General features: G+C 37.5%; 1 protein-coding gene across 1 annotated transcript in view; it reads right to left on the bottom strand.

Moving 5' to 3' along the window:
* TRPM7 (transient receptor potential cation channel subfamily M member 7) overlaps window positions 1–11,862 on the bottom strand; it is a 108,788-nt gene that overhangs the window by 76,059 nt on the left and 20,867 nt on the right. Inside the window, exons 3-6 of the mRNA NM_001206166.3 lie at window positions 9,511–9,549; window positions 5,465–5,663; window positions 3,030–3,243; window positions 283–407 (exon numbers count right to left, since the gene is read on the bottom strand). Of these exons, the coding sequence (NP_001193095.3) occupies window positions 283–407; window positions 3,030–3,243; window positions 5,465–5,663; window positions 9,511–9,549 (577 nt within the window). The remainder of the gene's footprint in view (window positions 1–282; window positions 408–3,029; window positions 3,244–5,464; window positions 5,664–9,510; window positions 9,550–11,862) is intronic.

The raw sequence follows: 11,862 nt of genomic DNA, 5'->3' as shown, positions 1-11,862 counted from the left end.
ACTACTTTCACAGACAATACAATTAATTCTTAACATCATGCAATCATCAAAAACTTAATTACACAGACTGGCATGATATGGAAAAAGTGTGAAATAGTTATACAAAAAAGGGCAGAAACCAAATGTACTAACACTATAATTACAACTGTTTAAATCTATGATGGTGTTTTCAAAAGGACTGTAGTATGATCATGAATATTTTAGGTTGACTTTGCACTATTCTTACTCTAATTTTGTTCTGACATAAGCTTAAAAAAAAGAAATTTTTAAAAACACTCTTACATCTCTCCCAACAAGATCATTTCTGTTTTCAATCACTCCCCATGGAGCTATTCCAATAGTGCAAATCTTTCGAGATGATCTGGAAGCATGCTCTTTAAGGGCATCACCAACATGTTTTGCCACACCTGTTCATATAAAATTAAATTCACTTTATTTGAAAGTCTTTATTGTGTTCAGAACAATCCTATTCTCAGTAACGTTACAACTGATGCTAGGTTTTTTTTTTTTTTTTTTCACAAATAGCAACAAAGTCCAAAAGACAAACTTTCAAAAGAAAACACAAGGACGAAAAAGAAAGGAAAAAAAAAAAAAAAAAACCCACAATGTCAAACCACTACAACTGCCTGAAACACACGTAAAACTAACTTTTACCATGTTGTTAGGCCTAGTCTCCTCTCTTAGATTCCTCATGTTAACTGTAGTTTTTGTTACTGCTCTATACATCATCTAAAAAAAAAGAAGAGTATGGCTCAGGACTATAAGCAAAACATACAAACTCAGAAAAAACTACAACAGTTTTCCAACTGAGTCAAAAACTGGGAGGAAAGTATACAGAAAAAATAATTCAAAAGAGCACATAACTTCTCATTACCACTTGTTATGGACTGAACAGTATCCTCCCCAAAATTCCTATGTTGATACTCTAACCCCAGTACCTTAGAATGTGACAGTATTTGGAAATAGATCCTTTAGGATATCGTGTGAAAATGAGGATGTTGGGGTAGGCCCTAATCCAATCTGGCTGGTGTCCTTATAAGAAGGGGAAATTTGGACACAAAAGAGACACCAGAGATGCACATGCAATTGGGAAAGGCCACAAGAGGACACAGTGAAAAGATGGCCATCTGTAAGTCAAGGAGAGCTGCATCAGGAGGTATCAAACTTGCTAACATCTTGATCTTGGGTCTCCAGAACTATTAGAAAATAAATTTCTTTTGTTTAAGCCTCCCAGTCTGTGGTATTTTAATAGCCCTAGCAAATCAATGCATCACTCAATTAGATTTTTATAGCACATTAGATCTCATATCTCACAGGGATATTTGAAATAGCATCTTTACTGTTCTTCCAATTGCTGCTTTGCCTGTTTATAGTCTATTTTTAAACCATCATTCAAGATATCTTTGCTCCTGTCAACTCTGTTTAAAACCTCCCCTTCTAATTCAGATTAAAAGTCAAAGTGCTTATAATGGCCTGCAAGGCCTTATATGATGATCTATCTGTTGCTCCTGATATTCACCACAAACCCTGTCAAACCCACCATCACCACTCACCTGTAACTTTCTTATCTCATCACCCAGCAGTCCTTGCTCATTCTACTCAAGCTACATTGGATCTTTCTTACTATTTTTCCAATACTTCCCATTTTTTCTCCTTTAAATGCTCTGTCCCACATTATTCTTCATCTCATTCGCTTCATTTCCTTCCACTTCTACTCAAAGTTACCCTATGAACAAAGCTTCCTTGACCATCCCTCACTATCCCTCCTCTACATTTTATGCGTCTCCCAAAGCACTTATTATTTAATTTATTATACACTTAGTTATCTGTTTGTTTTCTACATCTTTCCCACTAGAATATAAGCTCCATGAAGGCAAATATTTTGTGTAACGATATATTTTCAGTGCCTAGAAGAGTGCCACAATAAGGTTCAAAAAACAGTTGCTGTTAATGAAATATATTTTTGCAAACTAATTTAAATAATAACTATGTTTTACTTTGGATATTAAAATTAATTGGCCTTCCTTCTATCCAAACTGTGTATGTGAAAGGAAAGACTTAGAATATAAGATTATATTAAAAATTAACTTCAAAAGCTATTTTTTTACCACTGTCTAGGCAATGAATCGGAGAAGGCAATGGCACCCCACTCCAGTACTCTTGCCTGGAAAATCCATGGACAGAGGAACCTGGTAGGCTGCAGTCCATGGGGTCGCTAAGAGTCGGGAACAACGGAGCGACTTCACTTTCACATTTCACTTTCATGCAGTGGAGAAGGAAATGGCAACCCACTCCAGTGTTCTTGCCTGGAGAATCCCAGGGACGGGGAAGCCTGGTGGGCTGCCGTCTATGGGATCACACAGAGTCGGACACGACTGAATCGACTTAGCAGCAGGCAATGAATTGCCATTCTTTTCTCAATTTACCAGCAGTTACAAAGTGACAAGAATAACACTTTGCTATACAGTAGGTCAGCAAACTTTTTATAAAGGACCAAATTTGAAGCATTTTAGGCTTTGCAAGACACACAATCTAAGAACTATCCACCTCTGCTCTTATAGCACAGAAGTGTGATACAAAACCATACAAAAACAAACGTGGCTGTGTTCCAATAAACCTTTATCTACAAAAACAAGGAGTAGGCTGGATTTGGTGCAGGGAACCATAGTTTGCAAACCCTTGCTCCAAAGCACATTATTCTTGGGAATTCCCTGACGGTCCAATGATTAGGATTTGGCACTGTCATCACAATGGCCCAGGCTGGGGAACTAAGATCCTGCAAGCCACAAGACACAGCCAAAAACAAAGTCTTAATAAAAAAAAAAAGAGTAAATGATAAAGCATACTATTCTTTTAAAAGAACAAACAAAAACCAAATTCATTTTTCAGTTAGCATTTATACTTAAGAACTATAGATTACTTAACAGAAGACTAGTATACATTTATACTGTGTTGACTTTTCAAATATCTGATATGAAAAATTTACAAACACATCAAATAAATATTATACCAATTTTATTACTGTTTACCTGTGTTTACTCCTCCAGTTAAAATCCAGGCTCCGGTTGTAACTGCAGCTTTAATAAGACCCTTTCCAAGCAACTGCTTGATTCGTGGGTGAAGCTCAAACTTCTGCATGCCACCATGCACAGAGATAACAAGTTTGGGTAATTCCATTTGCCATTCTTTAAGCAGAAGTTGTAGAATGATTTCAGGTTTGGTGTCATATGATAGCCTCACATACTAACAAGAAAGATTTTTAAAAAATAATAATTCATAAGTTTCATAATGCAGCATCACATGACTTAAGAAAAACTTTATTTGCATAAGATTATTATAAAGTAGATTTCATAGGCTACTTGTAATATATTTATACTCCTAAGAATAAGCAATAACAAACAAACAATTTTAAGGTTGGAAGATCATTCTGTAAGAGCTAGAGAAATAGTGGCACTCTAATTTTCAAACTTTAAGATGTAAATTTGTTACTCCTTCTGATTATATAAACCAAATTACCATTCACCTGGTTTACAGATTTGTCCACAGTATTTCTTGCCTTGTAAGAAGAAATCAAAAATATTCATATCAAATCTTATAATACTCAGATGTTGGGGGGAAAAAAACACTTTTAACCTTCTCTAATAAAGGTTCTTTCCAAAACAATATATTAGCCATTCCTTTACAGAGATCAAACACCAAGGGAAAATATCCCCAAATATCATAAGTTATATAAAACTGAGAAGACTCCAGATTCCCTTAACAATGATTTGTAATGAGATTTCTTCTAAGTCTTTAAGTATTAGCTTTGTTTAACTTATCATTATACTTGGGTTCATTAAGTGGTGCTTGGAAAATAATCTAAAGTTAATAAATTTAAAAAGCAGATTATGGGACTTCCCTGGTGGTCCAGAGGTTGGGAGTCCATCTGCCAATGCAGGGACATGGGTTTGATTCTTGGTCCAAGAGGATTTCACATACTGTGAGGCAAATGAGCCTGTGTGCCACAACTACTGAGGCCACACTCTGCAAAAAAGAGTAGCCCCTGCTTGCAGCAACTAGAGAAAGCCCTCACGCAGCAATGAAGACCCATCACAGTCATAAATGAATAAATAAAATTTTAAAAAAAGAGATTATGTTAGTAATAAATGAGGAATTCCATTTTCAACAATGATGAACTATGTTGTTTTGGACCAACTCTGCCCCTAGGAACTAGACAAACTAGATTAACGACCCCTGTTATTAAGACATCAGTAAGCTACCAAAGTTGTGACAACTTGTCGTGTCAGGATCCGAAAGAACAGAAAAACCCAGAGAGACAGGCCCATCATATGACACTGCTTAGCAAATCAAGACGGGGAGGGAGCCAGGGACAGTAACTTAAAAGGTAAAATGTAGACAAGTCTAAATGAATCATAAATTATTATTTGGGGATTTAAACATTTTTATTTATTTATATTTGGCTGTGCCAGGTCTTTGTTCTGCGTAGGCTTTCTCTAGTTGAAGCGAGCGGGGGCTACTCTTCCCTCAGTGCTCTGGGCTCCTCACTGTGGTACCTTCTTTTGTTGCTGAGCACTGGCTCTAGGGCATGTAGGCTTCAGTAGCTGCAGCATGTGGGTGCAGCACTTGTGGTTCCTGGGCACTGAAGCACAGGCTCAATAGTTGTGGCACATGGGCTTAGCTGCTCTGTGGCATGTGGGATCTTCCAGGATCAGGAATCGAATCTGTGTCTCCTGCATTGGCGGGCAGATTCTTTACCACTGATCCACCAAGGAGGATCAATTTGGGAGTTTTCAAAAAACACACACACACACACAAATAAAATTTATGCCAACAAAAGCACGTAAGTCATGAGGGAAATAAATGCAGTCACAAGTATTTTAAAGGTTCTTGCATTGACCAGGAAGTAGTAAAAGTACTAATCTGTAACAGTAACCAGTTAAAGATGTATCTTATAGTATTTATAAAATTAACCTGCAGAACAGAAAAATATATAAATAAGATGCTATAAAGAAAAGCAATAATTAAAAATACGTTAACCAAAAAGATTAAAAAAGGGAACAAAGAGAAAGTGAAATAGTAAATGAAACTAAAAAAGGTTCAATGCACCAAAACACATTCTGTATTTGTGTGTACCAATACAAAGAACTTCAAAATAAAGAAATGACTAAAACTGATTTTCTGACACACTATTATATAAGCTGTCAGATAATAAACATACATTATTTAATTAACTGGCTTCCTGGGTAGCTCAAATGGTAAAGAATCTTCCTGCAATGTGGGACACCTGGGTTTGATCCCTGGGTCGGGAAGATCCCTTGGAGAAGGGCATGGCAACCCACTCTAGTATTCTTACCTGGAGAATTCCACAGACAGAGGAGCCTGGTGGGCTCTAGTCCATGGAGTTGCAAAGAGCTGGAATTAATTAAAAGGTAAATGAAGTAAGACACTTTAATACACAATATACCTTAGCTCTGTAGGAATGAGAACCCCCTTGAAAATTTATGACTCCATAAGCATCCGTTGGGCTCTGTTCTGTATGTTTTTCCACAGACCACTCTTCTAATGTCTGATTAAAATGGTCACCCAATTTCACATCTGAGTATTTCATGGCAAGACTTGCAGTAAAACAAGCATGTTGCTTGACCAAGCGACCACAAAAACACCTAAGGGAAAAAAATAATAAAACTTTTAAAAGATCTTTTAAAAAAATCAGTCAATGAAAAACTGTTTGAAAATAAAGGAACTTTTGAAGAATATGAAAATACTCTTTTTGATTTTAGGATACCAGTAAGTTAATATGTTAACCATAGCATTAAAATACTATAAATACATTAATATTTGATGATACAGGCTTCTATTAATAAACTTAGTTTGAGGCATCTACTTCAGTTCAGTTCAGTTCAATGGCTCAGTCGTGTACGACTCTTTGCGACCCCATGAATCGCAGCACGCCAGGCCTCCCTGTCCATCACCAACTCACGGAGTTCACTCAGACTCAGGTCCATTGAGTCAGTGATGCCATCCAGCCATCTCATCCTCTGTCGTCCCCTTCTCCTCCTGCCCCCAACCTCTCCCAGCATCAAAGACTTTTCCAATGAGTCAGCTCTTCCATGAGGTGGCCAAAGTACTGGAGTTTCAGCTTTAGCATCATTCCTTCCAAAGAACACCCAGGGCTGATCTCCTTCAGAATGGACTGGTTGGATCTCCTTGCAGTCCAATGGACTCTCAAGAGTCTTCTCCAACATCACAGTTCAAAAGCATCAATTCTTCAGTGCTCAGCTTTCTTCACAGTTCAACTCTCACATCCATACATGACCACTGGAAAAACCACAGCCTTGACTAGACGGATGTTGGCAAAGTAATGTCTCTGCTTTTCAATATGCTATCTAGGTTGGTCATAACTTTTCTTCCAAGGAGTAAGCCTCTTTTAATTTCATGGCTGCAGTCACCATCTGCAGTGATTTTAGAACCCCAAAAAATAAAGTCTGACACTGTTTCCACTGTTTCCCCATCTACAGCTTTGGAGAATGTATAAATGTTAGTGAACCTGAAGACAGATCAATACAAATGATATAATTTGATAAACGGGAAAAAATTATTTTAATTAAACAAAAATAAAACAGGGCCTCAGTGACCTGCAGGAAATATCAAGCAACCTAATATACCCAGACTCCCAGAGGGAGGAGAGACAGAGAAGGGGCTGCTGCTGCTGATGCTAAGTTGCTTCAGTCGTGTCCGACTCTGTGCAACCCCATAGACGCCAGCCCACCAAGCTCCCCCATCCCTGGGATTCTCCAGGCAAGAACACTGGAGTGGGTTGCCATTTCCCTCTCCAATGCATGAAAGGGAAAAGTGAAAGTGAAGTCCCTCAGTCGTGTCCGACTCTTAGCAACCCCATGGACTGCAGCCTATCAGGTTCCTTCATCCATGGGATTTTCCAGGGAAGAGTACTGGAGTCAGAGAAGGGGCAGAAAAGGATCTTAAGAAACAGTGGCTAAAATTTGGTGAAAAACACGAACTTGCAGATATTTATTCAAGATTTCTGCTTTACTGACTATGTCAAAGCCTTTGACTGTGTGGATCACAATAAACTGTGGAAAATTCTCAAAGAGATGGGAATACCAGACCACCTGATCCGCCTCTTGAGAAACCTATATGCAGGTCAGGAAGCAACAGTTAGAACTAGACATGGAACAACAGACTGGTTCCAAATAGGAAAAGGACTACGTCAAGGCTGTATACTGTCACCCTGCTTATTTAACTTATATGCAGAGTACATCATAAGAAACGCTGGGCTGGAAGAAGCACAAGCTGGAATCAAGTTTTCCGGGAGAAATATCAATAACCTCAGATATGCAGATGACACCACCCTTATGGCAGAAAGTGAAGAGGAACTAAAAAGCCTCTTGATGAAAGTGAAAGAGGAGAGCGAAAAAGTTGGCTTAAAGCTCAACATTCAGAAAACTAAGATCATGGCATCCGGTCCCATCACTTCATAGGAAATAGATGGGGAAACAGTGGAAACAGTGTCAGACTTTATTTTTCTGGACTCCAAAATCACTGCAGATGGTGACTATAGCCATGAAATTAAAAGACGCTTACTCTTTGGAAGCAAAGTTATGACCAACCTAGATAGCTTATTAAAAAGCAGAGACATTACTTTGCCAACAAAGGTCCGTCTAGTCAAGGCTATGGTTTTTCCAGTGGTCATGTATGGATGTGAGAGTTGGACTGTGAAGAAAGCTGAGAGCTAAAGAATTGATGCTTTTGAACTGTGGTGTTGGAGAAGACTCTTGAGAGTTCCTTGGACTGCAAGGAGATCCAACCAGTCCATTCTAAAGGAGATCAGTCCTGGGTGTTCTTTGGAAGGAATGATGCTAAAGCTGAAACTCCAATACTTTGGCCACCTGATGTGAAGAGTTGACTCATTGGAAAAGACTCTGATGCTGGGAGGGATTGGGGGCAGGAGGAGAAGGGGACGACAGAGGATGAGATGGCTGGATGGCATCACCGACTCGATGGACAGGAGTTTGAGTGAACTCCGTGAGTTGGTGATGGACAGGGAGGCCTGGAGTGCTCCAGTTCATGGGGTCGCAAAGAGTCGGACACAACTGAGAGACTGAACTGAACTGAATTGATTCAAGATTTATTCAAAAAGAAGGAAAAAGAGAACCATTCTCAGGCACATCACAGGCCTGCTGTTAAAAACCAAAATTATAGGGGAAAAAATCCTTAAAACAGCCAGAGGAAAAAGAGACCCATTACACACAGACGAACCACTGCACTAATGACAGCTGACTTCCCACTAGAAACAAGAGCCAGAAGACAACAGAATGGCATCTTCAAATCATTGGAATGAGAAAACTCAAAATTTCATATTCAGGGAAAACATCCTTCAAAAATGACTAAAATAAACATATTTTCAGATAAACCAAGCTGAGAAAACTCATCTCCAGTATACCAGTTCAGTTCAGTCACTCAGTCGTGTCTGACTCTTTGCAACCCCATGAACCGCAGCACACCAGGCATCCCTGTCCGTCACCAACTCCCAGAGTCCACCCAAACCCATGTCCATCGAGTATACCAGCATTATACCAAAAGCTAAAGGAAGCTCTTCAGCCTGAAGACAGACGCCAGATCGAACTACCCATCTAGAGGAAGGAATGAATAGGCCTGGAAATGGTACAACAATTCAATATATGTAAATGAACTCATTCTATACACTTCTGCTGTTCAGCCTGCCAACCGGAGACCTTCTCTTCTTTCTCTTACATTCCTTCATCACATCTTAAAGAATAACATTACTCTTTAATTAGTTGCCCGAGTAAGAAACTTAGGTACTGTCCTCAAATGTTCCCTTTCCCCACACACCACCAATCCTACTGAGTTTATCTGATTGATCCCCCTTTTCAAATATGCCTATTTCTCTTCATTACCATAGGTATCTTAATTCAGGCTCTTATTTTTTGCCAGAATTACTCTAAAAACTTCCAAACTATATTTTCCTCTCAATCCAATCTCCTCAAAATGCCAACTGCTTTTATTGAGGGGAAAAAAAAGAAAATCTACTTCCCTATATAATATCTTTTTAACATGAAATCAAAACTGTGTGGCACAGTATACAAAAAGTTAAAATGATCTGGCCCTATTTATTTCTCAAGACTCAGATCTTTTCAATATCCATCCTATTAATACCTTCTACAGCTTGCAGTTTCCTGACATAACCATAATCTCTTTCACTGCCAAGCCTGCCCACAAACTGTTCTCTCTGCTTCAAATCCCTTTCCTCAATCTTTAACCAGCTAATTCATATTCAACTTTAGCACTCTGCTCAGGCACCTGCACTTGAGTTTCAAGTAACTCTGCCTAATCCTTTATCTCCCAAGTGTGAGTTAAGTAATGCTTAAACATAATGGCCTGTGAATTTTATCCCAGTGTATTCTGACTTTTTTCATATACTAGTTTTATTTTCCAAAATGTGTGTGATACTGTTATTGTTATGATACTTACCTGACAAGTTGCTGACAAATCTGACATCCTGGAAGGCATCTATAAAACAAGGTAAATCTATTACTTAAAGGAAAAATCATTTTTCTTCTCATTTAAACTAAACTATAATAATCCATTAAAAAAAAGTACAAAACAAAGGAATATTATATATTTTTCAAGAGATATCTTAGGTCATTTGTACCTTTTTTAAAAACTCAGTTTTCATTTTTTAAATACAATTAGTTGTGTCATAAAACCCAGAAACCACAAAAGACAGATTTAACTACATTAAAAAAAAAAAAAATTTATATGGCAAAAACACGTCACTAATAAAAGTCCAAAGATAAACTGAGAAAAAATATTTATAGAAAAAAGGTTAGCTTCCCTAATAATATAATATATTAAATATAAATATAATATATAAAGTTTCCCTAATGGCTATGGTTTTTCCAGTGGTCATGTATGGATGTGAGAGTTGGACTGTGAAGAAAGCTGAACGCTAAAGAGTTGATGCTTTTGAACTGTGGTGTTGGAGAAGACTCTTGAGAGTCCTTTGGACTTCAAGGAGATCCAACCAGTCCATTCTAAAGGAGATGAGTCCTGGGTGTTCCTTGGAAGGAATGATGCTAAAGCTGAAACTCCAGCACTTTGGCCACCCCATGCAAAGAGTTGACTCACTGGAAAAGACTCTGATGCTGGGAGGGATTGGGGCAGGAGGAGAAGGGGACGACAGAGGATGAGATGGCTGGATGGCATCACTGACTCGATGGACATGAGTCTCAGTGAACTTCGGGAGTTGGTGATGGACAGGGAGGCCTGGCATGCTGCGATTCATGGGGTCGCAAAGAGTCAGACACGACTGAGAGACTGAATTGAATATATAATATAAAAAGTGTATTTGCTTCCCTAATATATTTATCAAATCAATATAAAATGGGAAAATATATGAACAGATATATGCATGTGTGCTCAGTCACTCGGTCGTGTACACTCTGCAACCCCTGGACTGTGGCCCACCAGGCTTCTCTGTCCATGGTATTTCTCAGGCAAGAATACTGGAGTGGGCTGTCATTTCCTGTTCCAGGGGTCTTCCTGACCCAAGAATTGAACCAATGTCCCCTGCATCTCCTGCACTGGCAGATGGACTCTTTACCACAGAGCCACCTAGGAAGTCCATATGAACAGATAATTCAAAGTAAAAACATACATATGAAAAGATATTTGATTGGAAGAAAATTATTTAATCCTTTAAGACAATGTCTTGGTATGAATATAGAAGAAAGTAGTCTTATATCTGCTGGTAGGAGTACAAATGGAGGGCAATTTGGCAAAACTCATCAAAACGAAAAATGTACTCTCAAACTTTAATTCCAGTACTTAAGAGTAAAGGTTAAAAATATCTATAGAATATGTGTAAAATAAAGTTATTCACTACAGAATACTTTTGTCTAATAGCAAAAAAGAAAACAGGTTAGCTAAAATGTCCATCAATCAGGGAATATTAAAATTATGATCCAGATATATAATTAGTAAGGATGCAACAATTAAGAACAAAGAACAATGTGACCTGGGAAATGTCATTGGTGCTCTCTGATTAAAAAACATGATATTATAACAAAACCCATCTTTAATAACTAGTATGAAATTCAGATAAATCACAGAGTAATGATTGAAAGAGACACTAAGGTTATCTATTTAACGATCTAAAAAGACATTTACAGAAATTACTAAAAATTGGGGGAATATTAAAGAATACAAAAAATGTTTTCTTAATGGTGATCAAATAAATGCAAATTTAATACGTAATTTTCTGTTAATCACTTTCTTGAAGATGAGGGCTAACATTAATCAATATTCAGGCATTCTCGTCACTACTGGTGACAATGTACGTCATATTCTTTAATCTTTTGGAAAGTTTTTTGGCATTATATATATTAAGGGGGAATAAAACTTGAAACACAAAAATAGTTTTTATCCACTAAGACCTCCATTACGACCTAATTTTAATTTAAAATAGGCTCAAAATTGAAAACAACTCAAGTGCCCAATAGCAGGATATGCACATGAACTGTATATAGACCAACAGAGTATTAACTACTACTCTTAAAGGGATATTATGGAAAAATAAAGTTACTATAACATTTTGTTAAAAAAAAAACAGATACAATGTTTTACATATAGACTGAATTTAGCAATATTTTAAAAACAAAAGCTATGCATTGAGTAAAGATTAAAAATAGGCGCAATAAATGTTATTAATGACTGTCTTCATGTTTTGATACTCTGAATATTCAGCCAACTTTCTACATCTCAAGTTTGCAAAATTTATCATGCACATTTCTCTTATAATGAAAATTTGTATAAATGAGACAG

Source organism: Bos taurus, chromosome 10, assembly GCF_002263795.3.
Source record: "Bos taurus isolate L1 Dominette 01449 registration number 42190680 breed Hereford chromosome 10, ARS-UCD2.0, whole genome shotgun sequence".
In the NCBI taxonomy this organism is placed as follows: domain Eukaryota; kingdom Metazoa; phylum Chordata; class Mammalia; order Artiodactyla; family Bovidae; genus Bos; species Bos taurus.
Note: the sequence above shows the minus strand (reverse complement) of the source record. Positions and strands in the feature narration are given on the sequence as shown.